General features: G+C 59.5%; 1 protein-coding gene across 9 annotated transcripts; it reads right to left on the reverse strand.

Annotated features, from left to right (window-relative positions):
• Positions 1–29: 29 nt before the first annotated feature.
• Positions 30–26,440, reverse strand: POLRMT (RNA polymerase mitochondrial). 9 transcript variants are annotated; one of them, XM_074025105.1, is made up of 22 exons: positions 26,326–26,376; positions 18,381–18,485; positions 17,764–17,859; positions 14,789–15,396; positions 10,263–10,393; positions 9,794–9,980; positions 8,527–8,676; positions 7,926–8,090; positions 7,687–7,857; positions 7,255–7,479; positions 6,162–6,950; positions 4,767–4,889; positions 4,364–4,486; positions 3,966–4,145; positions 3,621–3,707; positions 3,408–3,521; positions 1,510–1,565; positions 1,282–1,380; positions 589–682; positions 386–471; positions 227–303; positions 30–131 (listed from the first exon to the last, which is right to left on the reverse strand). In XM_074025105.1, the coding sequence occupies exons 4-22, from the start codon at positions 15,185–15,187 to the stop codon at positions 82–84; spliced, it is 3,306 nt and encodes a 1,101-aa protein (XP_073881206.1). In that variant the 5' UTR covers positions 15,188–15,396; positions 17,764–17,859; positions 18,381–18,485; positions 26,326–26,376; the 3' UTR covers positions 30–81. The 9 variants fall into 9 exon arrangements, with proteins under 9 accessions (XP_073881206.1, XP_073881208.1, XP_065391224.1 ...); XM_074025107.1 differs by lacking the exon at positions 26,326–26,376 and adding an exon at positions 18,976–19,100 and having other exon boundaries at positions 589–661; XM_065535152.2 differs by lacking the exon at positions 26,326–26,376 and adding an exon at positions 18,976–19,100.
• Between the last annotated feature and the right edge of the window lie 101 nt (positions 26,441–26,541).

The following is a 26,541-nucleotide window of genomic DNA, read 5'->3' on the forward strand; positions in this document are numbered from 1 at the left end:
GGGCGCGCACCCTCACGGAAAACAGTTCCTGGAGGTGGCAACAGAGCTTTATTTACATACTGGCACAAGGCCCGCCGGGTGTCAGCTGAAAAAGTAGGTGGAATGCTTCACCCGCTCCAGGTCGAAGGCCCCTGCGGAGTGAGCAGAGCGGACAGCGTGGGTGGCACGAAGGCCCGGCCCTGGCCCGCTGTTAGAGGCACCCTTGAAAGGCCGTCCACCCGCCTACCTGGCTTGGGCACTGCCTGCAGGGTCTCCTTCAGCTGGCTGGCCTCCCAGCACTGGGAGATCTTCCGGGGTGTGGGGCTGGAAGTAGGGTGGGGTGAGGCTGAGGCCAGGTTTTGTGGGGGGTGTCCAGGTAGGGTAGTTAGGTAAGGGAGTGCCTTACTTAGGGCAGAACCGGCTGACCAGGAACCGGGACAGGTCCTCCAGGATGGGTTCACTGTGCAAGCGGACAAACTGCTCCCGGCACACCTGGGCAGGAGAGAGAGTCCCCGTGCGTGATCAGGCAGGGTCTGGGCACCACCCCTACCCAATGCCCCGGTGTGCCAGGCCCCACCCATGGATGCACTAAGGCTCAGACGGGGGCACCTGGTTCATGACGGCGACATCAGCTGCGTGGGTCCAGTAACAGTCGTGCACAGAGACGAAGGTCAGGCCCTTCCTGCGGCAGAGCGGACGGCTCCTGAAGGGAAGGGAGCCCACAGGGCCGCCCCGCGACGGGCATCCCGGCCCTGTGCTCAGCCCTCTCCACTCAAGGCCCAGGGAAGCCCACCCTCCTCCAGGCCTCGCCCAAACATCCTGGGTTTGGCTTCAGCACAGGCGGAGGAAATGTTCTGGGAAGCCGCCCTGCCCCACACCTGCTGCCCCCCAGGCTGCTGTGGGAGCCTCAGCTTCGAGGGCAGCTGCGTTGTCCCCTCCTGCCAGGGCCACCACCCCACGTCCGGGGTGTTCTCAGCTCCCGTGGCCGGTAGATGCTGCTGGGACGACCTCCACATGCCCCAGATCTAACCACACACTGCGGTGCTCACCAAGAAATGCCCACCACAAAGGGGCAGAGCCCATGCTTGGCTCTCCCCGTCAGGCCACGGGGGTGGCGGGAGCTGACAGGACCACCTTCATATTCGGGAAACAGAGGCCCCACAAACACAGCAGATCCACTCTGCCCAGACCCTGCACCCAGCACTGTCCCTTGCTGGACCCTGCCTTGCCAGCTGTGCCCTGGTAGCCAGAACAGAGGACCCCAGGAAGCGAGCAGCACCCCTGCCACCCGGAGGTGCCCACCTGTAGCAGTGCAGGGCAGTGAGCATCATATGCGAGGAGTCCAGCGAGTGGATGAAGTTCGGTGGGAACCCGTTCTTCTGCTTACGCGTGTTGGGCTTCCTAGGAACAGGACAGGTGCCGGGTGGGGGGGCCAGAATGCACTCCCAGCCCAGAGACGCCCCTAACTGGCCACTGTCTCCACTGTGGCTGCTCCCCCGGCCAGCCCCCCAGCCCGGGCCCCCCACTCACTGGCTGATGTCTCCATTGTGGGTGTAGGTGATGCTCTGAATCCCACCTCGTACTTGCTAAAAAGGGAAGGAGCGGGTGAGTCCCGCCCGAGGCCCAGCACAGTGTTGGTACACTGGGATACACTGGGACAGTATGGGGTGATACACTGGGATGGGGGTACACTGGGACAGTATGGGGTGATACACTGGGATGGGGGTACACTGGGACAGTATGGGGTGATACACTGGGACAGTATGGGGTGATACACTGGGACAGTATGGGGTGATACACTGGGACAGTATGGGGTGATACACTGGGACAGTATGGGGTGGTACACTGGGATGGGGGTACACTGGGACAGTATGGGGTGATACACTGGGACAGTATGGGGTGATACACTGGGATGGGGGTACACTGGGACAGTATGGGGTGGTACACTGGGACAGTATGGGGTGATACACTGGGACAGTATGGGGTGATACACTGGGACAGTATGGGGTGATACACTGGGATGGGGGTACACTGGGACAGTATGGGGTGGTACACTGGGACAGTATGGGGTGATACACTGGGACAGTATGGGGTGATACACTGGGACAGTATGGGGTGATACACTGGGATGGGGGTACACTGGGACAGTATGGGGTGATACACTGGGACAGTATGGGGTGATACACTGGGACAGTATGGGGTGATACACTGGGATGGGGGTACACTGGGACAGTATGGGGTGATACACTGGGATGGGGGTACACTGGGACAGTATGGGGTGATACACTGGGATGGGGTGATACACTGGGACAGTATGGGGTGATACACTGGGATGAGGGTACACTGGGACAGTATGGGGTGATACACTGGGACAGTATGGGGTGATACACTGGGACAGTATGGGGTGATACACTGGGACAGTATGGGGTGATACACTGGGACAGTATGGGGTGATACACTGGGATGGGGGTACACTGGGACAGTATGGGGTGGTACACTGGGATGGGGGTACACTGGGACAGTATGGGGTGATACACTGGGATGGGGGTACACTGGGACAGTATGGGGTGGTACACTGGGATGGGGGTACACTGGGATGGGGGTACACTGGGATGGGGGTACACTGGGACAGTATGGGGTGATACACTGGGATGGGGTGATACACTGGGACAGTATGGGGTGATACACTGGGATGGGGGTACACTGGGACAGTATGGGGTGGTACACTGGGATGGGGGTACACTGGGACAGTATGGGGTGGTACACTGGGATGGGGGTACACTGGGACAGTATGGGGTGGTACACTGGGACAGTATGGGGTGGTACACTGGGATGGGGGTACACTGGGACAGTATGGGGTGGTACACTGGGACAGTATGGGGTGATACACTGGGATGGGGGTACACTGGGACAGTATGGGGTGATACACTGGGATGGGGGTACACTGGGACAGTATGGGGTGATACACTGGGATGGGGGTACACTGGGACAGTATGGGGTGGTACACTGGGATGGGGGTACACTGGGATGGGTTGGGGTGGTACACTGGGACAGGGGTACACTGAGATGGGATGGGGTGGTACACTGGGATGGGGTACACTGGAATGGGGGTAGACTGGGATGGTATACTGGGACGGGATGGGGTGGTACACTGGGATGGGGTACACTGGGATGGGGGTAGACTGGGATGGTATACTGGGACGGGATGGGGTGGTACACTGGGATGGGGTACACTGGGATGGGGGTACACTGGGATGGGGTACACTGGGATGGGGGTAGACTGGGATGGTATACTGGGACGGGATGGGGTGGTACACTGGGATGGGGTACACTGGGATGGGGGTACACTGGGATGGTGGTATACTAGGACGGGATGGGGTGGTACACTGGGACGGGCACACTGGGACAGGAGGGGGAGGTACACTGACCTTGACCTTGTGCTCCAGGCGGTAGGGCTGGATGATGGGGATACCCAGGGGTGTGACCCACTCCACCACGGAGCCCATGTGGGAGATGAGGCGGGCGCTCTCGGTCAGCCAGTGCTGTGGGACACAGGCCGTCTCAGGGCTGGGGGCTCAAGCCGGGGCTCCCATCCACTTGCTCGGAGAGCCCTGGCCGAGCGGGGACAGCACAGGACGTACCTGGATGGCCCGGGTCCCTGAGAACATCTCCTGTAGACTCTTGAAGACCTGGCGTACGAGGTAGTGGGAGGCCTCCCACACAAACTCCTGCAGAAGACGGGCGGCAGCTGCGGGTCCTCAGGGGCTGGCCCGTTCATGCCCTACTCCCCCCCCATTTCAGAGCAACTGAGGCCCAGGGCCCGGCAGGGATGGGGCCTGACACTCCCACAGTCGGAGAGAAATGCCCAAGCCCTAGCAGGCGGACCAGCTGGGTCTTCTGCTGGGAGGCTGGGTCTGCGGCAAAATCGTCCGACTTTTAAACGGCAGCGAAACCAACATGTTCCAAGCGCTACAGGCCTGGCGCACCTGGGGAAAGTCGGTCAGCTCCCGGAGGCGCTTCTCAATCTGCAGACGGCCGCCGTAGCGGGTGACCCCGTACACCACAGTCATCACCGTCTGCTTCACCACCTTGCGGGTGATAAAGCCTTCCAGCATCTGTGCCACCCGCGTGCCCCGCTGGGCATCCTGCCTGCGGAACACCTCCACCTGCACCACGGGAGGGCAGGCGCGCGAGTCAGCCCTGCCAGCATCCCAGGGGCCACCAAGCACCCATGAAGCCCTCGGGCAACATCTGCCTGGGAAGGCCCTGCCCCAGCCCCACCACATCCTCAGGACAGGCCAAGGTGAGGGCGCCTGGGACTCAGGGCCCACACTGCCCCCACACCCAGATGCCCCCGGGCAGCAGGTAACAGGGCACGCCCTACCTGCGCAGCCACGCCGCTGTACACGTCCTGGGGCACATCCGAGGGCTCCAGGTTAACCGAGGCGGCGCCCACGCTGTCGCGGCCCAGGGCAGCATAATGCTGTAGGCCGTTGCAAGAGCCGTCCTGAGGGAGGGGCCGCAAACGGGAGATAGAGACTCAGGGAGGCAGAGACGTGTGGGGCCCCAAACTACCCCCCAGGTCGAGCTGTTCCTAAGGCTGTGCACGCCCAGCCAAGCGCACCTGAGCCCTGCACGCTCCCAGGAAAGGCCAGGAGCCACGGTTCCTGGACCCTCTAGGGCCACCTCTAAAAGACACCACAAGAGAAGGTGAAATCTCACCACCTCAAGGCGAGCCCCAGACCAAGTGCACGGCATGGCCTCGGGGGCCCACCCCGCGGGCTCACCTGGTGGACGGGGAGGTGGGAAACGTAGGCAGCAGGGTCGGAGCAGCGCACGGCGTTCGCCACCTCCATACAGCAGGCCAGCGTCTGCCAGGGTTCCTCAGCGCCCATCCACCACTTTCGGCCCTGCGGGGACAGGGGGTGTGGCGGGCAGTGAGGCCCGGGCGGACTTCCTGAGCCAGTGGGGGGATGTGGTACAGGGGGTGGGAACATAGGGAGGAGACGCACACGCCCGACGGTGAACACGGAACCCATGTGGGCGAGAGACGGGGCACTGACTGGATGAGTCCTCTACAGCCACAAATGGAGGGTGAGGACTGCGGGTGGACGGGGCTGAGACAAGTGTGTCCGGAGGCACCAGGGGAGGAGGGTGGGCGGGGGACGCCGGGGCACCTGGGGAGGAGGGAGCGCGGGGACACCCAGGGGAGGAGGGAGCGCGGGGGATGGGGGGGCGCCTAGGGAGGAGGAGCAGCGGGGGCGAAGGACGGGGGACGCGGGGTCCCCAGAGGAGGAGGAGGGAGCATGGGGGAGGCAGGGGCGCCGGTGGGGGAGGAGGGAGCGCGAGGGATGTGGGGGCGCCTGGGGAGGAGGGAGAGCGGGGGTGGAGAAGGGAGCATGGGGGAGGCAGGGGTGCCGGGGGAGAGGAGGGAGGCCAGGCGGGGGGAAAAAGGGAACAGGAGGGCGGGCAGGGGACACAGGAGCGCAGGAGGAGGAGGGAGGGAGAAGGCGAGAGGACCTGGGGAGGAGGGCGGGCGGTGGACGTGGCGGTGCCAGGGGAGGGCGGGAGACGGGACACAGGGAGAAGGGGGAGGGCGGGGGCACCTGAGCAGGAGGGCAGGCAGGAGACGTGGGGGTGACGAGGGAGGGCGGGAGACACGAGGGCGCAGGGGGAGGGGGAGGGCGGGAGACATGAGGGCGCAGGAGGAGGGGGGAGGGGACGCCTTGGGAGGAGGGCGGGCAGGGGACTCAGGGGCACCAGGGGAGGGAAAAGGATGGAAGACGCGGGGATGCAGGAGGAGAGGGGAGAGGGAAGACGGGGGCACCTTGGGAGGAGGGCGGGCAGAGGACGCGGAGGCACCAGAGGGGGAGGATAGAAGGCGCGGGGGCGCAGGGGGAGGGAGGAAGAGGGAGGACGGGGGCACCTGGGGAGGAGGGCGGGCAGGGGACCGGGGGGCGCAGGGGGAGGGAGGGAGAGGGAGGACGGGGGCACCTGGGGAGGAGGGCGGGCAGGGGACCCGGGGGCGCAGGGGGAGGGAGGGAGAGGGAGGACGGGGGCACCTGGGGAGGAGGGCGGGCAGGGGACCCGGGGGCGCAGGGGGAGGGAGGGAGAGGGAGGACGGGGGCACCTGGGGAGGAGGGCGGGCAGGGGACCCGGGGGCGCAGGGGCTCCTCCCCTACCGTCATGGGCTGGTCCGCCGAATCCAGGATGTCGTCCATCACCTCCTCCGCGAAGGCCAGGCGCTTCCGCAGCGGTTCGCGCTTCTTGAACCCGGTGAGGTTGACCAAGTGGATCTTGAGCCAGTCCAGGCCGTGCGGGCCGAGCGGGCGGCCCTGGGCGAACTCCAGCAGGGCCCGCGCCACGTCGCTGCCCAGGTGGTTGAAGTGCGGCGGGCACGGGTAGGTGCGGCCGCGGAAGTCCATGTTGTGCGGCAGCCAGAAGACGCGGCCCCGCAGGTGCTGCGCCAGAGAGAGGCGGTACAGCGCCTCCGCCCGCAGGCTGTGCATCTCCCGGGCCACCTTCTGGCAGCGCGCCAGCTCCCGGCGCAGCTCAGCCTTGCGGGCGGGCGTGGCGCTCTGCGGCAGGTGGGCCTCTTCCGGCTGGGGAGCCTCGGAGGCCGGGGCCGGCACGCCTAGCTTGGGGCAGCCCTTGGCCTGGAAGAGCTGCAGCACCAGGTCCAGCACCCGCCCGTTGACGCGCCAGGCGCAGTTGCCCAGTTGGGTGAGAGCGTCCAGAGCGCCGTGCAGCGCGGTGGGCGGGCAGGTTTCCAGCAGCTCCTGGTGCTGCGTGGCGCCTTCCACCGTGCGCATCAGCTTGGTGGGGCTGAGAAGAAAGGCGCCCGTGTGCGGTGAGGTCCAGGGCAGCGGGGGACACAGCATGGGCACATCCACCGCCTCGAAGGTCAGCGTGGGCTCCGCGGCCGTCTCCAGCAGCTGCACGTAAGCCGGGTGCGGCTTCAGGATGCCGATCTGCGGTGCGACAGGCAGACGGGTCAGGGCCCCGCTGCCGGTGACTTCCTACTGCCGCCCTTTAAACTCGGTGAGAGAGACGGGCTCCCCCACCACCAAGAAACCAGTGTGGCCTCCCACGAACAGAAGCCACCTCTAGACACGGCTGGACAGCTGCGCGGACACCCACGGTGTGTCTCGAGTCCTGGGAGGTACTGATGGCTGCGCTGAGATCAAGGCACCACCCAGAGGCGCCAACCCCATGGGGTCCCTTGTCCCCCCAGCAGGATGCCCCCCAGCTCAGGAGGACACTGCTGTCCGGCACCTGCTGGACGTTGCGGAAGGAGTACACGTGGTAGAGCACGGGAACAAGCCGGGAGGAGCCGTGCCGGTTGTCCAGACTGGACGGCATCCGCGTGGCTTGCACCAGCATCTCCGCCAGCTGCTTGCCCAGCTCCATCTGCACTGGCAGGGGCCAGGGCTGCTCCCGCAGGGCCTCGGGCGCCCCCAGCGCCTCCCAGTACTGCCGCGGCAGGCAGGGGTTGGGCACCTGTGGGACAGGGCGGTCAGAGAGCTGGGCATCGGGACCTCCGACCAGACGCCCCACCGCCCGTGCCTGCTCCCCCGGTGGTGCCCTGTCAGCCCAAGGGTACAGAGAAAGAGGCTGAGGCTTGGGGGCAAACTCGGCTGCCCCAGAGAGGGAGCGCGCCCGCCCACCACTGGCCCCGGCCAGGAGGAGAGGGGGTGCGCGCCTCACCTTGGTGTCCGAGGCCAGCAGGTGCAGGTACTTCCTGTAGTACGTCTCCAGCGCCTGCACCTGACCACTGAGCCGCCGCCTCTGCACCACATGCCGGCTGAAAGTGCGTGCGCTCAGCTCCCGGGCCAGGGTGGTGAAGGACTCGCCCTGGGCGGGCAGCGCCTGCAGGACCTGGAGGAGGAGGCCGTGAGTGCCCGCCCACCCCGCCCGGGGACCCGGCCGCGCAGAGGAAGACGTACCTGCAGCAGCATCTGCACCACCTCGCGCTCGTCCAGCAGGCACAGGAAGGGGTACAGTGAGAACCGGCCCTTGTGCACCTCGACCTCCAGGTGGTTCTTGGTCTCCTGCAGCACCCGGCACAGCGCTTTCTCCCAGTGGTCCCGCAGGGTCTGCAGGGTCTTGCGCTGCGAGGGACGAAGGGCCCGGTGAGCCCCGTGGCGGCTGGCGGGACCCAGGCTCACAGGACGGGGGTCACCACAGCTCCCTGCGGAGACCTCGTGGCCCTCAAGGTCCCTGCTGTGTGTTCCAGGTAGCTCCTCACCCCGGCCTGCGCCCTCTGCCGGCTTCGGTGCGCCTGAGGCAGCCAAGAGCACAAACCCAGCCGCAGAGTGCGCAGCACCACAGGCCAGGACCTAACCTCGGGACCCCACAAGTTCCCCCTGAGCGGCAGCCAAGCTGAGATCCTAGGCCTTGCATGCCCATACCAGGGCATGAGCAATTCAACCACATGCACCGAGCTAAGCCCCGCGGCAGACACGGGACCCGGCTCAGCCCCCGCGGCGGACACGGGACCCCGGCTCAGCCCCCGCGGCGGACACGGGACCCCGGCTCAGCTCCTACCGCGTGCGTGACCTCCTCGCTTGGCAATGCAGGCTTCTCCACAGACACCACGCACACCTTGCTGGCCAGCTCCACGCAAAGCTGCTTCTCAAAAAGCGACTGCAGGGTCTTCAGGGGCAAGTGTAGCTTCGGGTAGGACACCGGCCCATCCTGCAGGGATGGGGTAGTGAGGTCGGGGGCTCAGCCGGAGGGAGACCTGCCCTCCTAGGACCCCGAAAAGGCACGGGTGCACGCGTTTCTGCGTCTCGTGCAAATTGCTGACCGCCATCGCTGACGGGGAAAAGCGGGCTGCAGGTAGTCAGTGCCAGTGGCCAAACCAGAGGCCTTGGCCCCTCCTGACCTCGGGCCCTCTAGATGGGACAGTGGGCATCGTCGTGGGGTGGGGGGCAGTGGTGCTGGGAGCCGGCAGAGCCTGGGGAGACCATTCACTGCGCCCCCAGATGTTTGCTGTTTTCTCCTCAAACTTGGAACTGTGTGAATGTGACCCATCCAGAAATAGATGAATTAAAAATAACTAAAGCCCAGCCCTTTGAGAATCAAAGGCTCAGGTCCACACAAAAGCTTGTACACAAACGTTCACAGCCGCATGACTCATAGTAGTCGAGAAGTAGAAACAGCCCAAGCGTCCATCAACGGACAAACAGACCAGCACGGTGCGGCCATCCACGCACCCGAGCATGACTCAGCCCTGACCCAGGCCGCCTCGCGGATGCACCGTGAGGACGTCACGCTCAGTGGGAGATGCCAAACACTAAAGGCCACGCAGTGTGCAGTCCCATTTCTATGGAATGTCCAGGGCAGACTCAGCCACAGAGATGAGGAGGGGATGGGGAGTGACGGGTGATGGAGATGAGGCTTCCTTTTGGGGTGATGTAACATTCTGGAATTAGACAACTGTGAATACACTAAAATCGCTGAATTACACCTTTAAGAGGGTTTTATGGCAGGTGAATTACCCCTCAGTGAAAGACAAGCACACTGCGTGCCCCTGGCAGCCCCATTCGAAGGCGCTGCTCTCGCCTGTCACCCCACCCTGCCCCTGGGGCGCCCGACCACCTCATCCGCCCAGAGCCCACACCCTTACGCCCAAGACCCTCCCAGCTCTGGCTCCTTCAGTCTTCTGGGAGGAGGAAGGGACGAATCCAGGGCCCGGCCCAGGTGAGCCCCGGGCACCAGGGAGGCCCACTGGTCTGAGCTGAGGCTCCAGAGACCCCTCAGGGCAGCTCTGAGGACTGAAGTCCGTCTGCCGGACCCCACATGGGCTCACCTTGGCATACACGGCCCTGAGCAGCTTCGAGGTGTTGACCGCGGGCGGCGGCCGCGGCGGGAGGCTGATGGTGCGCTTCACCTTGTGCACGGCCTTCAGCACAGTGGCCTGCTCCTCCGCGGACAGCGGCACGGCGGTGACGAGCGCCTGCAGCTTCAGCCCCTCCTGGCTCATCTGTTTCAGACACCTGTGGGGCAGCAGGCCTGCCTGAGGGATGGGCCAGCCCCACGCTGGGCTTCCACAGAGCCCAGGGGCACCTCGTGGCCACCTCCTGCTAGCCTGCAGTTCTCAGTGCAGCCGTCAGGCCCTCCAGGGGTCCCCAGCCCCCAGCCTAGGCACTGTCCCAGATCTTAAGACCCTGGCAGGAACGTGGTGGGGGCTGGGGGCTGGGGTGTGGGGGGTAGGGGTGGGGGGTGGGGGGTGGGGGTAGGGGTGAGGGTAGCGGTGGGGCCCTCTCGACACCACCTACCTTTCAATGGTCCCAGCGTCCTGGCCCCGCCTCCCCATGCACTGGAGGATGGCCGCGTAGGACAGCAGGTCTGGGGTGAGGCCAGCATCCTTCACCATCAACAACACATACACCAGCTCCCTGAAGGCCCCCTGGGAGACCAAGCCAGGGTGAGGGTCTGGGGGGATGGCCCAACCTCTGCATTCCCCACTGCTCCCTGGAGACCCCTTCTCTGTAGCCACCAGCTCAGCAGGGGACAGGGTGACCAAGCAGGAGTGGCCAGCTGGGCAGACAGATGCGTCCCCCTGGGGTTCTCACACACAGGCTCTACCTACAGAGGCGGCCACATGGCCTGCCAGGTGGGACTGTGTGAGGTGCACGTTCCTCTGGGAGGAGGCTTGTCAGTATTTTTAAATTTTCTTATTTTGAGAACACCAATGTGCCCAGTTTTGGGGTTTTGAAATTGATCCTTTCCAGGTCAGCCAACCTCAAGGTTTGCCAACTGCGTGATTTTTTTTTTTTTTTTTTTGAGACGGAGTCTCGCTCTGTCGCCCAGGCTGGAGTGCAGTGGCACCATCTCGGCTCACTGCAAGCTCCGCCTCCCGGGTTCACGCCATTCTCCTGCCTCAGCCTCCCGAGTAGCTGGGACTACAGGCGCCCGCCCCTGCGCCCGGCTAATTTCTTCTATTTTTAGTAGAGACGGGGTTTCACCATGGTCTCGATCTCCTGACCTTGTGATCCGCCCACCTCGGCCTCCCAAAGTGCTGGGATTACAGGCGTGAGCCACCATGCCCGGCCTACGTGATCTTTTTGAAGGACTTGGCTTCACTGTTCTCTACCGCTCCTGCCTTCCGTTTCATTTATCTGTTTTCAGTTTTGTAACTTCATTTGCTTGCTTTAGGTTTAGTGAGAAATTCTTTTTCTAGTTTCCTAAGGTAAAAGGTGAAGTATTTCGTCTGAGATGTTTCACCTTTTCTTTTTTTTTCCCAAGACGGAGTCTTGCTCTGTTGCACAGGCTGGAGTGCAGTGGCATGATCTCGGCTCACTGCAACCTCTGCCTCCTGGGTTCAAGTGATTCTCCTGCCTCAGCCTCCTGAGTAGCTGGGATTACAGGCATGCACCACCACGCCACTTAATTTTTTGTATTTTTAGTAGATACAGGGTTTCGCCATGCTGGCCAGGCTGGTCTTGAACTCCTAATACCGTGATCCACCAGCCTCAACCTCCCAAAGTGCTGGGATTACATGTGTGAACCACCATGCCGGGCCATCACCTTTCTTAATATAGGCATTTTATGGCTACAAATTACTCTCTGAGCAATGCATCCCAGAACTTCTGGTATGTGATGTTTTCATTTTCATTATCTCCAAGTGTTTTCAAATTTCATACTTTACTTCTTCTTTGGAATTTTTTTTTTTTTTTTTGGATGCAGTCTCGCTCTGTTGCCCAGGCTGGAGGGCAGTGGCGCAATCTTGGCTCACTGAAAGCTCCACCTCCTGGGTTCAAGCGATTCTCCTACCTCAGCCTCCCAAGCAGCTGGGATTACAGGCATGCACCGTCACATCCAACTAATTATTTTGTATTTTTAGTAGAGATGGGGTTTCGCCCTGTTGTCCAGGCTGGTCTCAAACTCCTGACCTCAGGGGATCCACCTGCCTTGGCCTCCCAATGTCCTGGGATTACAGGCATGAGCCACCACACCCGGCCCGATTTTTTTTTCTTGGGAGAGAGGGGTGTCTTGCTCTGTTGCCCAGGCTGGTCTCAAACTCCTGGGCTCAAGCAATCCTCCTGCCTCGGCCTCCCAAAGTGCTGGGATTACAGGCATGAGCCACCGTGCCTGGCCATGTATCCTTAAATTTCCCTTGCAATTTTTTTTTTTAATCTAATTTTTGGCCAGGCACAGTGGCTCATGCCTGTAATCCCATCACTTTGGGAGGCCAAGGCGGGTGGATCACGAGTTCAGGAGCTTAAGACCAGCCAGGCCAACATAGTGAAACCCCGTCTCTACTAAAAATACAAAAAAAAAAATTAGCTGGGTGTGGGGGCACATGCCTGTAATCCCAGCTACTTGGGAGCCTGAGGCAGGAGAATCACTTGAACGTGGAAGGCGGAAGTTACAGAGAGCTGGGATCTCACCACTGCGTTCCAGCCTGGGTGACAGACTGCACTGTCGACACAGACTTGGAGGCTCTCTCTCTTTTCTTTATTTTTAAGACGGAGTCTTGCTCTGTCGCCCAGGCTGGAGTGCAGTGGCCGGATCTCAGCTCACTGCAAGCTCCGCCTCCCGTGTTCACGCCATTCTCCTGCCTCAGCCGCCTGAGCAGCTGGGACCACAGGCTCCCACCACTACGCCTGGCTAATTTTTTGTATTTTTAGTAGAGACGGGGTTTCACCGTGTTAGCCAGGATGGTCTCGATCTCCTGACCTTGTGATCCACCCACCTCGGCCTCCCAAAGTGCTGGGATTACAGGCGCGAGCCACCGCACTCGGGTAGTTTTGGGGCAGTGACTTCCATGCATGTGGCCAGTGAGGTCTACTGTCCTTAAATTAAAATATTCAGTTCTTCCCTTTCACCAGCTTCAAGTGCTCAGTAGCCACACACAGCTGTTGGCAGATGTGGAAAATTCCCAGCATCATAGAAAGTTCTACTGGATGGTGCTGGTTAGAGCATGTGGCTGGGCGCGGTCGCTCCTGCCTGTAATCCTAGCACTTTGGGAGGCTGAGGCGGGCGGGTTACCTGAGGTCAGGAGTTTGAGACCAGCCTGGCCAATACGGCAAAAGCCCGTCTCTACTAAAAATACAAAAATTGGCCAGGCGTGGTCATGAGTCCCTGTAATCCCAGCTACTCAGGAGGCTGAGGCAGGGAGAACTCTGGAACCCAGGAGGCGGAGGCTGCACTGAGTCGAGATCATGGCACTGCACCCTACCTAGCCTGGGCAACAGAGAGAATCCACCTCAAAAAAAAAAAAAACAAAAACAAAGATAAAAGTAATACCTTAGCCTGGCTAACATGGGGAAACCCCACCTCTAATAAAAATAAAAATGAAAAACATTATCCGGGGTGGTGGCGCACGCCTGTAATCCCAGCTGTTCAGGAGGCTGAGCTCACAGTTGAGCAACACCGAGGACTGCTGGCCACCCCTGAACACCAGGAGAGGCAGGAGAAGCCCCGGCTAGAGCCTCTGGAGAAACTTCGGGTCTGCAGACACTTTGATTTCAGACTTGTGGGCTCCAGTGCTGAGACTGCGTTTCTGCTATGCAAGTCACCAGGTTTGTGCCACTTCGTTACAGCTCCAGGCTGACCACAAAAGCGCCCTGTTACAGTGTGGGCTCTCTCTGAGGGAATTCAGGGGGCTTGTGACCTTGGAGGGGAAAATACACGACCCTCATCCTCAGTCTTCCTGGAGTTTAGTACCACTACAGCTACGTGAACGAGGCAGCAAGCCCCCTCGACCGTGTGGTAAGGAGACTGCAGACTTCGCTGCAAGAGTGGCTCCATCTGATCCTGAGTTTCGCTGTCTGATGCATTAATAAACAAGCATATCAAGTTCTCTACCACGAATTGGTCTTAATGCTGTGATAGCTGTATTTTAACATAATAGTATCCCATGTTTACCCAAATATTAAGCCAAGCTTTTACTGCTGTTTCTCAAATTAGGGTTGAAGGACCATGGGGTGGGAGAAAGCTGGGAACGTCTGCTCCCTTGAAAGAATGTATAAACACCACCCTCCAAAACAACCAAGGGGTCCAAGGAGAAACTCTGGCCGGGCGCGGTGGCTCATGCCTGTAATCCCAGCATTCTGGGAGGCCGAGGCAGGCAGATCACGAGGTCAGGAGTTCCAGACCAGTCTGGTCAACATGGTGAAGCCCCGTCTCCACTAAAAATACAAAAAATAGCCGGGCTTGTAATTCCAGCTACTCAGGAGGCTGAGGCAGGAGAATCACTTGAACCTGGGAGGTAGAGGCGGCCGTGAGCCGACATCACGCCATTGCATTCCAGCCTGGTGACAGGAGACTCTGTCTCTAAGTACGTAAATAAATAAATAAATAAACGGCAAGGGAAGTTGGAAAATACTCCAGATGAACTACAAAGAAGACATTGGTGGGATCCAGCTAAAGCCATGCTCAGAGGTCGTGAACGCCCATGTTTCACACAGAAGGATCTCAGCACAGTCGCCCGACCTTCCACCTCAGGAAACCAGAGAAAGGAGCAAAGTCAACCCCAACATCAAAGTCTCATCCTGACCAGGGGTCTGCAGGCTGCCCCCCGAGGAGGCCAAAAGCACCCCCTGCCCAGACAGGTTCACGGGCCCTGAGAAAGACCGGAAGAAAATGCCAAAGACATTATAAGAATTTCTCCCTGCTTTTTTGGTCATTTTCAAAATTTGAGAATCACATGTGATTTGTATTTGAAAAGCCTGAAAAAATTAAAATAAAAAACAAAGGACTTGAACTTGGGGGCTAAGAGATAAAAGTCCAGTCTAAACGAGGGCAAGTTCCTGTCTCCAACGACCAGGGCAGGTGTCCTGGCTCCCGCCACACTCACCTGCCGCGCCCAGCCAAGCATGACGGTGTTGTACATGTCCAGAGTGAGCAGCTTCTGTTTCCGCTGCTGGCTGTGGTGGGTGACCAGCAAGTGGTGGGCAAGGGGCAGGTGGTCGGTGAGCAGGCAGCACTTGAAGAAGGCCAGGAGCTTCTGCTGCTGACCTGAGAGCTGGGCCTGCGTGGACGGGGCCCGCCCCACGGCGAGCCTCAGCTTCCGAGGGGCCTCCTGCAGCACCCGGGGCAGCTGCTCCTCCCAGGAGCTCTCAGGGGCCAGGAAAACGGCCAGCTGCTTGCTCAGGAGCCGGGGCTCCACCTGCAGGTGCTTGGGCCACACCTTCAACTCCTCGCTCTGGCTCTGGACTTGCATCTGCAGGTTCACCTCCAACTGCTGCATGTGCATCCGCTGGATCCGCTTATCCTTCTCCAGTCTCTGTGCCCAGCCGCTACGGGGCACCGGGCTGGCACCCGTGGCCCCCCTCTGGACCTTCCTGGGTGGCTGGGGGCCACCATCTCCACTGCCACGTTCTGGGAGCCGCGCCACATCCACCCTGTTCACCACCACCTCAGACACGCTCTCAGCCTGCAGCTGCCGCACCCGCGCCTGGAGCACTGTGAGAGGCAGAGGGCGAGGACATCAGAGGAAGCCCCCATTCAAGCACCCATCTCTCTGGACCCCGAGCCGGGCCAGGAGGTGCAGGTGGCTGAGTTCACTGGGACCCAAGGCATGAATTCCTCGTATCTGCCAACAACGCCACAAGGTCCGCCCCCTCCTTTCCAGACACACGCACCTCCCCATCCGAGTCCCGGGCCTCACAAAACTCAGCAGCCCAAACAAGTTCCCACCGAGACCCGCTGCACTGCATCTCCCCGGTCCCAGGCCACTCCGACCCTCCAGGTTCTCCCTGGTCACGGGCCACTCCGACCCTCCAGGTGCCCAGACCAAGAACCCCGGGGTCTCTGACAACTCCCTCTGTCCATCTCTCAGTACCTCCTCCGGGCTTGCCTCCAGAATCTATCCAGGTCGCCCCTCGCCTCCCCGGCCTCCCCTGCCCCTCCCACTCACGGTCTACCTCAGGACCTCTGCAAAGGCTCCCGGGACCCTGAGCCACCCGCTCCCCGGCTCAACCGTGGCCTGCAAGTTTCCACCCTGCCTCAGCAAGACCCCCCAGCTGGTGGAGCTGCCACACACACACTCCTAGGCTCCTATGGCCTAAGCTGGTGGATGCTGAGTTAGTAAACACTGAGCCGCTGCTTCCAGGGAAAACAGGGCTCCTGTTCGTGCTGCCTCAGGTTGCACTTTTGCCAACCAATCAATGCCTAAATGTTTTGTGTCTAAGGAAGCCCTATTGGAAACCTATCGCTGGCCGGGCGTGGGGCTCACGTCGGTCATCCCAGAACTTTGTGAGGCCAAGGCAGAAAGATCACCTGAGGTCAGGAGTTCGAGACCAGCCTGGCCAACATGGTGAAACCCCGTCTCTACTAGAAATCCAAAAAATTAGCTGGGCATGGTGTCATGTGTCTATAGTACCAGCTACTTGGGAGGCTGAAGCAGGAGAATTGCTTGAGCCTGGGAGGCAGAGCTTGCAGTGAGACAAGATCGCGCCATTGCCCTCCAGCCTGAGCAACAGAGTGAGATTCCATCTTAAAAAAAAAAAAAAAAAAAAAAAAAGACTGTTGAAATAGGCCAGGCATAGGGCCGCGCACCTGTGGTCCCAGCTACTCCGGAGGCTGAGGTGAAAAAATCACCTGCACCTAAGAGTTCCTGGCTGCTGTGAGCTGTGATCAGGCCACCGTGCTGCAGCCTGAGAGACAGAGCAGGACTCTGTCTCAAAAAAAAAAAAAAAAAGGCAGCCAGGTGCGATGGCTCACACCCATAATCCCAGCACTTTGTGAAGCCGAGGCAGGTGGATCACAAGGTCAGGAGATCAAGACTATCTTGACCTACACGGTGAAACCCCGTCTCTACTAAAAATACAGAGAATTAGCCCAGTGTGGTGGTGCGCGCCTACAGTTCCAGCTACTCAGGAGGTTGAGGCAGGAGAACTGCTTGAACTCGGGAGGCAGAGGCTGCAGTGAGCCAAGATCACACCATTGCACTCCAGCCTGGCAAGAGGGTGAGACTCCGTCATAAGAAAAAAAAAAAAAAAAAAAAAGATTACTGAAATAAAAAGGCAAGTGTGGTGTCCGCCTTCAGTGTGCTCCAAAACTCAGGAGATACTTTTAGTATTAACAGGTGAGAGATTTTTTTTATCTTTTTTGAGATAGAGTATCTCTTTTGTTGCCCAGGCCAGAGTGCAATGGCACGATCTCGGTTCACCACAACCTCCACCTCCCAGGTTCAAGTGATTCTCCTGCCTCAGTCTCCCAAGCAGCTGAGATTATAGGCGTACATCATCACTCCTGGCTAATTTTGTATTTTTATGTTTTTTGAGACAGAATCTTGATCTGTCGCCCAGGCTTGAGTGCAGTGGCACGATCTCTGCTCACTGCAACCGCCACCCGGGTTCAAGTAATGTTCCTGTTTCAGCCTCCCCAGTAGCTGGGATTACTGGCGCCCACCACCACGCCCAGCTAATTTTTGCATTTTCTTTTTTTTTTTTTTTTTTTTTGAGACGGAGTCTCGCTCTGTCGCCCAGGCTGGAGTGCAGTGGCGTGATCTCGGCTCACTGCAAGCTCCGCCTCCTGGGTTTACGCCATTCTCCTGCCTCAGCCTCCCGAGTAGCTGGGATTACAGGCGCCCGCCACCTCGCCCGGCTAGTTTTTTGTATTTTTTAGTAGAGACGGGGTTTCACCGTGTTAGCCAGGATGGTCTCGATCTCCTGACCTCGTGATCCGCCCGTCTCGGCCTCCCAAAGTGCTGGGATTACAGGCTTGAGCCACCGCGCCCGGCCGACAATTTTTGCATTTTCAGTAGAGACGGGGTTTCACCATGTTGGCCAGGCTGGTCTTGAACTCCTGACCTCTTGATCCGCCCACCTTGGCCTCTCAAAGTGCTGGGATTACAGGCTTGAGCCACCGCGCATGGTCAGGTTCCTTCCCTTTATAAAGGTTCTGTCTCTCCCTTCCGGCTGGCTGATGGATGCAGACGGGATGTGGGGCAGGAGCAGCGGTGGGAAGCAAGCACAGAGAAGCTGGCACCACCCTCCGACACCGCCAGCCAGGACCTGCCACCGCTGGAGCCTGGGCTGTCCCTCCCAAGTTTCCCAGTCATCCAGTGTCCACTAGTCGCCCACCGCCCAGAGCGAAGCCAGGCAACCTGAGTCAGTTCAGGGTTCACGTCCTGGCTCTGCACATGTGGCCTGGGGGGTCTCTCCAGACATCATATCGAGCCTCACTGTGTCCCTGGAAAGTGGGAGGACCTGGTGGGGTTCTTGGGAGGGGAAATTACGAAAGGTCCAGGAAGGAGCCTGCTAGGCAAGGACGGGGCCCATGAGCGGCGCAAGAGACGTTCCAGTAACGCCGTCTGGGCGGGTCCTGGGACCCGAGAGGTGGAGACCACCCTCAACCTGTCTCAGAATCTGAGCTTCCGCCTTTTATCCCGGCAGCAGGGACCGGACTCTCCTCTCCCGGGCCGCCGTGGGGGTCGCGCTTACCCTCCAGCAGCTCCACGTGGCCCCAGTCCTTCCTGCGGTCTTGGTCTTGCTCCTGGGGGCTGGCGGACGAGCTTCTCCTGGGGCCGCAGACGCCACCGAGGATCCCTGCGGGAGAGGCGAGGGCGGCTGAAGGGGGCCGGGCGTGTGGGCGGGGGTGTCCGCAAGGGCAGATGCCGCAGGGTCGAAGGTCAAAGGAGCCCCAAACGCGGCGGAAACTCTCTGAGCACGGGCTTAAGTCGGATAAAAACTAAGAGAGCGAAGGTGGAAGGGGCCCCGCCACGGTGAACATGGGCGGGAACCGCGGAGACGGCTCCCCGCACTCCAGGTGCAGCAGGTCAAGGGTTAAGAGCCCTAAACTCCACACCTGGGGTCAGGAGGCTCCATAAGAAACCAGGAGTCAAAGGTCAGAGTACACTGAGGAGCCTCCGTCGGAAGAGCGGGCAAGGGCGAGTGGAAAGCGGGGCCGGGTCGGCGGGCTCCGCACATGCAGCCGCAAACGGGCAAAGGTCAAAGCGCCAAAGGCCCCGGGAGCGCGGGGAAGAGCGCGGGCCGCGGCGTGGCCCCCGGGCTGCCTGGCCGTCTTCCTTCGCGTTACCTTCTTTGGCGAGGAGCCCCGGGCAGCCGCAAGGCTGCAAGGCCCGTCTGAGCCCCGCCGCGCCGCGGCCCCAGCAAAGTACCGACATCACGCACGCCGCTCCGCGCCCCGCCGCCGCCACCCCCTCACCGCCTAGCGCCTGCGCAAGCGTCCGCGCCGCCTGCCGGGAGTTGTAGTTTCATGGTCGACGGCGGCTGCGAAGGGACACCCCAGCCGGAAGTGCACTGTCGGAACTACAACTCCCAGGATGCAGTGGCACCCGGAGTCGCGAAGGCATGCGCCGATGGGACGCTCTGATTGGCTCCTCCCGCTGTTTTCAAAGAGGGGGGCGGGACAGAGCTATTGCCGTGGCAACTGGGGGGGACACGCAGGCTGTCTTCCCGAGGAGGAACCTCAAACCTGGACGTTTTTTTTTCTCTTTTTCTTTTTTCTTTTTTCTTTTCAAGGAATACTCTAATAATGAGGACAGCATCTGCAATTTAGAGATTCCTGTCTGCAACCTTCATTGTTCCAACGACAACTTTTGGGTGTGAGCTAATAGGATGCCGTCCGTCCTGGAGGAAGCTGAGACTCAGAGAGGGCCAAGTTGCCGGAATACAGCGCACGCGCGACCTCAGGGAGGCTGGAAGGAGAGAAAGCCCCAGTCCACGAGACTCCCAGCCTCCAGCGTCAGTTTACCCTCCAGTCCCCAAGCCCTCAGGGGCAGGGGCGGAATGGAGCCGCAGGTTTGGATTCGCCTGCTACGTGGGGCGAGGTCAAGGGAATGAAATAAACCCGGGAGCCTGGAACCTGCCCTGGTCTCCGCGTGATCCTGCCTAGAGGAGCAGGGCGGGAGCTTTAGAATGGAACCTGGAAGGCGTGCCCACGTGTGTCGTTCAGCTGGGGCAGCAGGCTTGTGAAGGGTGAGAATAGGAATATCTGGGGGTAACTGTTCCAGGCTGATGTCACAGTTGCAAAGGGGAGCCGGTTTGGTGGCTCAGGCCTGTCATCCCAGCACTTCGGGAGGCCGAGGCGGGTGGATCACTTAAGGTCAGGAGTTCGAGACCAGCCCGGCAAATATGCAAACATGCCTGGCAACAGAGCAAAACCCCATCTGCAGTAAAAATACAACAATTATCCGGGTGTGGTGACAGGCACCTGTAATCCCAGCTACTCGGGAGGCTGAGGCAGGAGAATCGCTTGAACCCGGGAGGCGAAGGTTGCAGTGAGCCAAGATCTCACCACTGCACTCCAGCCTGGGTGACAGAGCGAGAATCTGTCTCAAAAACAAAGTGCAAAGGGAGGCCAGTTCACTGCCTCAGGCCTGTAATCCCAGCACTTTGCCTGTAATCCCAGCACTTTGGGAGGCTGAGGCGGGAGGATCGCTTGAGCCCAGGAGTTCCAGACAAGCCTGGGCAACTGAGATAGTGAGACCCAGTTTCTACCAAAGGGAAAAAAAAGAAAAATTAGCCAGGCATGGTGGTGCACACCTGTGGTCCCAGCTACTCGGGAGGCTGAGGCAGAAGGATTGCTTGAGCCCAGGAGGTTGAGAGTGCAGTGAGCCGAGATGGCGCCACTGCACTCCAGCCTGGGTGACAGAGCAGGACCCTGTCTCAAAACAAGTGTAAAGGCCCCGAGGCAGGAACAAGTGTGGACAGAGGAGCAATTTGAGCAGAGTGAGGCTGGGGAGAGGGAGCAAAGATGTAGCTAGGACTCAGGTTGGGGCCTGACCACACGGGCTCAGGGGCCTCAGCTCAAACTGTCCCCAGTTCCCAAACCCTAGCACTTCAATTTCCCCATCAGCCCAGAACGAGGACTGGGCCTCACTCTGGAAAGGCCTGGCAGCCTCCTTACACACATTCCAGACGCTACTGCCCACGCCTGCCTGGGCGCACTGATGCCACCGGCTGGGAATGTTTTCGACAGCAGCATCCTCCCTCACCTGCCTCAGTCCGCCCCAGGGTGCCCCAGCAGGCTGTGACCTCAGACCTCACTCACTACTGGGGTCACCTGCCTGGCCCTGAATCAGCCGGGCCTGGTGTCCCAAGACCTACAGACGCTCCCTGCACCCCTGCAGGAAACCAAGACTTCTGAACTATTTCACCATTCCTTTTGCGTTAGTCTTTTCTTCTATTTGATGAGACATCAGACCCCCTAAACCAGTGTTTCCCCAGGAGTCAGGTTCCCAAATCTTAGCAGCAAGAAAGTTACCCTCAGCCGCACGTGGTAGCTCACACCTGTGATCTCAGCATTTTGGGAGGCCGAGGCGGGCGGATCACGTGAGGTCAGGAGTTTGAGACCAGCCTGGCCAACATGGTGAAACCCCATCTTTACTAAAAATACAAAAAGTAGCTGGGCGTGGTGGCCTGTGCCTGCAATCCCAGCTACTCAAGAGGCCAAGGCAGGAAAATCACTTGAACCTGAGAGGTGGAGGTTGCAGTGAGCCAAGATCGCACAACTGCAGTCCAGCCTTGGGCAATGTAGCCAAACCCCATCTCTACAAATAACACAAAAAAATTTTGTTGGGTGTGGTGGTGCCTGCCTGTGGCCCCAGCTACTTGGGAGGCCGAGGTGGGAAGATGTAAAATTGCTTGAACCACAAGGCGGAGGTTGTAGTGAGCTGTGACTGAGCCACTGCCCTCCAGTCTGGGCGACAACGTGAGACCCTGTCTCAAAAAAAAAAAAAAAAGTGGCCGGGCGCGGTGGCTCAAGCCTGTAATCCCAGCACTTTGGGAGGCCGAGACGGGCGAATCACGAGGTCAGGAGATCGAGACCATCCTGGCTAACATGGTGAAACCCCGTCTCTACTAAAAAAATACAAAAAACTAGCCAGGTGAGGTGGCGGGCGCCTGTAGTCCCAGCTACTCGGGAGGCTGAGGCAGGAGAATGGCGTAAACCTGGGAGGCAGAGCTTGCAGTGAGCTGAGATCCGGCCACTGCACTCCCGCCTGGATGACAGAGCCAGACTCCATCTCAAAAAAAAAAAAAAAAAAAAAAAAAAAAAGAAAACCTAATTTGGTTTTCGAATAAGACAACAGTTTCTGAAACAGGTCCTTGCCCAAATTCCAGCCTGGCAACTCTGCAGCCATCGCCCCCGCCTTGCCATTTATTTTAACTATATCTGTCTCCACCACTCATGTATTAAATAAATACAATATTGGCCGGGCATGGTAGCTCACGCCTGTAATCCTAGCACTTTTGGGAGGCTGAGGCCGGCAGATCCCCTGAGGTCAGGAGACCGGCCTAGCCAACATGGTGAAACCTCGTCTCTACCAAAATTCAAAAATTAGCCGGGCGTGGTGGCGGGCACCTGTTAATCCTAGTGACTGGGGAGGCTGAGGTAGGAGAAATGCTTGAATCCAGGAGATGGAGGTTGCAGTAAGCTGAGATCTCACCACTGCACTCCAGCCTGAACGACAGAGCTGAGACTCAATCTCAAAAATAAATTAATAGGCCGGGCGCGGTGGCTCAAGCCTGTAATCCCAGCACTTTGGGAGACCGAGACGGGCGGATCACGAGGTCAGGAGATCGAGACCATCCTGGCTAACACAGTGAAACCCCATCTCTACTAAAAAATACAAAAAAACTAGCCGGGTGAGGTGGCGGCGCCTGTAGTCCCAGCTACTCGGGAAGCTGAGGCCGGAGAATGGCGTGAACCCGGGAGGCGGAGCTTGCAGTGAGCTGAGATCCGGCCACTGCACTCCAGCCTGGGGGACAGAGCGAGACTCCGTCTCAAAAAAAAAAAAAAAATAAATAAATAAATTAATTAATTAATACAATATTAATATTTTGCTTGCTTAAGTTTTACAAAGAGACAATATCACCATCAAAAGCAGGAAACCGTATGTCTGGCCGGGCGCGGTGGCTCATGCCTGGAATCCCAGCACTATGGGAGGCCGAGGTGGGCAGATCACCTGAGGCCTGGAGTTCCAGACCAGCCTGGTCAACGTGGCAAAACCTTCATCTCGAATAAAAACACAAAAGTTAGCCGGGCGTGATGGGCACCTGTAATCCCAGCTACTCAGGAGGCTGAGGCAGGAAAATTGCTTGAACCCGGGAGGGAGAGGTTGCGGTGAGCCGAGTTCGTGCCACTGCCCTCCAGCCTGGGCAACAGAGTGAGACTCTGTCTAAAAAAACACAAAACAAAACAAAACGCAACCAAACCCCAGAAAGTCAAGAATCACTAGATGGAAGGGGATGGCCGCAGGCCCTGTGACAAATGATCACAAACTTGGTGCCTTAAAGCAACGTTCATTTTCTTACATTTCTGGAAATCAAAAATCCAAAATCTGGCTGGGCGCGGTGGCTCAAGCCTGTAATCCCAGCACTTTGGGAGGCCAAGACGGGCGGATAGCGAGGTCAGGAGATCCAGACCATCCTGGCTAACACGGTGAAACCCCGTCTCTACTAAAAATACAAATAACTAACCGGGCAAGGTGGCGGGCGCCTATAGTCCCAGCTACTCGGGAGGCTGAAGCAGGAGAATGGCGTGAACCCGGGAGGCGGAGCTTGCAGTGAGCTGAGATCCGGCCATTGCACTCCAGCCTGGGTGACAGAGCCAGACTCCGGCTCAAAAAAAAAAAAAAAAAAAGAAAAATCCAAAATCAGGACCACAGGGCTGAAATCAAGGTGTGTGGAGGCCTCGCTCCTTCCAGAGGTCCCCGGGCTCCTTCCTGCCTCTCCCAGCTTCTGAAGGCTCCAGGCATCCTTGGCTTGTGGCCGCATCGCTCCCATCTCGTCTCTGTGGTCGCACTGCAGCCACCTCGTCTGCTTGTGTGAAATCTCCTCCTGCCTCTCTATTGTGACCGCATTTAGGACACTCCAGGACAATCATCTGCATCTCGTTCAGATCTTCAAGGTGTCTTTTGAGACTCTTTTTCCAAATAAGGCAAATGTCACAGGTTCTGGGGATCAGGGTGTGTACTTACCTTTGGGCCAACTACAGAGGCCACAAAGAGGAAAAGACCACTGAATACAAAGCATCCGCCAGCCCAGCCCTGATGGGTGTTTGTTGTTGTTGTTGAGACAAAGTCTCCCTCTGTCACCCAAGCTGGAGGGCAGTGGCGCGATCTCGGCTCACTGCAACCTCCACCTCCTGGGTTCAAGCGATTCTCCTGCCTCAGCCTCCTGAGTAGCTGGGATTACTGGCATGAAAAGGAGCGAGGCTCTGATCTGGCCACAGCATGGACGCACCTTGAGGACGTCAGACACAGAGGGACACATAGCGTGGGATCCCCTTTATATGAAGTGTCCACGACGGGCCCATCCACAGAGGCAGGAAGGGGATGTGTGGGTGCCGGGGGCTGGCGGAGGGGATGGGGAGTGACGGCTAATGGGGCTTCTTCTTGCAGTGATGGAATTTTCTGGAACTAGACAGTGGTGGTGGTTACCCAACTCTGTGAGGTACTAAAATCACTGAACTGGCCAGGCGTGGTGGCTCATGCCTGTAATCCCAGCACTTTGGGAGGCAGAAGCAGGTAGATCACGAGGTCAGGAGTTCGAGACCAGCCTGGCCAACATGGTAAAACCCCGTCTCTACTAAAAATACAAAAATTAGCTGGACATGGTGGCAGGCGCCTGTAATCCCAGCTACTCGGGAGGCTGAGGCAGAAGAAACGCTTGAACCCAGGAGGCGGAGATGGCAGTGAGCCAAGATCTTTCCACTGCACTCCAGCCTGGGCAACAGAGCGAGAATCCGTCTAAAAAAAAAATAATAATAAAAATAAAATAAAATCACTGAACTGTGTGGTGTAAGTGGTGAATTGTGTGGTATATGACTGAAGTTTCCGAGGTGTCGTTAAAGAAACTCAGACGCCTGGGGTGGGGCCAGCCTCCCAGCTGTGTGTCCCATCCCCCATCCTTTGTCACAGGGCCTCAGACCACCCTTCTGCGGTGCGGAGCAGACACCCTAGGAAGGCAAGACCTGGGTTCCTGCTGGCGAGAAGTCGGAGGACATTTCTTCAGTGTCTGGTGCTGCACCCTCTGCCCAGCGTGCTCTGTGGAGGGTCTCACTGTCTTCCTCCAGACGTCTCTTTTTTTTTTTTTTTTTTTTTGAGACGGAGTCTCGCTCTGTCGCCCAGGCTGGAGTGCAGTGGCGCAATCTCGGCTCACTGCAAGCTCCGCCTCCCGGGTTCACGCCATTCTCCTGCCTCAGCCTCCCGAGTAGCTGGGACTACAGGCGCCCGTCCCTGCACCCGGCTAATTTTTTTTTTCTATTTTTAGTAGAGACGGGGTTTCACCATGGTCTCGATCTCCTGACCTTGTGATCCGCCCACCTCGGCCTCCCAAAGTGCTGGGATTACAGGCGTGAGCCACCGCGCCCAGCCCCTCCAGACGTCTCTTTACTGGCCTATTTGACAGAGGCGGAACCCAAGCTTGGGGAGGTGAAGCGAGGCTTGCAGGGCCCCTGGGGTGCTGGCCACAGGGCTCTAGTGTGGGAAGCTAGGCCAGGCTGGACCTCAGCCCTGGGGACCCCTGGCCCAATCTCAGTAGCGGGCCCCTGAGACTGTGGCACCTGCCTCTGTGTGACCCGCCTAAGCTAGGAACAGAGGGCCAGGAGATGCCTGAGCCACCAGGAAGGCATCCGGCGTCCAGCCAGACCGGTTATCCCTCCAGAGGGCTCCCTGGCTGGATAGGCCGGTCGCCGTGTCTTCACCCTGGTGCTATTTAAAAGTGCGTGCCACCTGGGGCTGTGGCCACGGAACCAGGACACGGCTGCTGGGAGCTGTGTCCCCACACCGGAGGTCGCTGCCCCTGTCAGGCCTCGGTTTCCCCACCTGTCAATGCCTTCACTTGGCTGTGAGTCTGCGAGGGTCACTGTGCTCACCTTTTGGGACCCAGGGCATGAGGCAGGCCAAGGAGGAGTGGGGGCCAGCCGCCTTGCTGGGTGGTTCCCCGTGGGACCTGGGGTGTGGCTCAAGGGAGAGCAGGTGTGGGTGTGAACGGGACCGCCCCATTCCTGCCGCCTTCGACGTGCCCCGCCGGCCGGCCACCCACAGGTCTACGTGGCTATCCTCCCTCCTGCCCAAACACACGTCCCCAGCCGTCACCTGCCCACCCACCCGCGCATCCCCACACCCTTGTGGGCCTGGCTTTCGGGAAATCACAATTTGGGGGGAAAGCAGTCCCACCAGGGCAGGCCCCGGAGCCCGGCTGGCGGGGCTGACGCACGCGGCAGGACCTCCCGTGTCCATCTCTGTCCCCCCGCATCTCCACCTCTGCCCGACTCGCTGTCTCACTCGTCTCTCCCTGTGTCTCTTGACTGCCACCGTCTCTCTGTCTCTGTCTCCCTCCGGGTCTCTGCGGCCCGCGTCTCACACTCCCGCCCCCGCAGCCCGAGGTCCTAGCCCGCCCGGGGACTCGGCTGACTCACCGACACAGCCCGCGAGACAAACACACGCGCGGAGGCCGAGCGCAGAGTCCTGCACGGCAGCGCCCCCGTGCACCTGACCCCCGCCCCCGAGACGCCCCATTGGCCGGCGCCCTAGCCTGGCCCCACCCCCGAGGCACCCCATTGGCCGGCGCCCCAGCCTGGCCCCACCCCCGAGGCACCCCATTGGCCGGCGTCCCCGGCCCCGCCCCCGAGGCG

This window comes from Macaca fascicularis, chromosome 19 (assembly GCF_037993035.2).
Source record: "Macaca fascicularis isolate 582-1 chromosome 19, T2T-MFA8v1.1".
In the NCBI taxonomy this organism is placed as follows: domain Eukaryota; kingdom Metazoa; phylum Chordata; class Mammalia; order Primates; family Cercopithecidae; genus Macaca; species Macaca fascicularis.

Coding starts and splice junctions, on each gene's coding strand:
- POLRMT (XM_045379782.3), bottom strand. CDS start 26,425: ATGGGGCGTCTCGGGGGCGGGGGTCAGGTGCACGGGGGCGCTGCCGTG. Junction 683..1,281: donor ACTGCCCTGCACTGCTACAG/GTGGGCACCTCC, acceptor CCTTCCCTTCAG/GAGCCGTCCGCTCTGCCGCA. Junction 304..385: donor GTCAGCCGGTTCTGCCCTAA/GTAAGGCACTCC, acceptor CCCTACTTCCAG/CCCCACACCCCGGAAGATCT.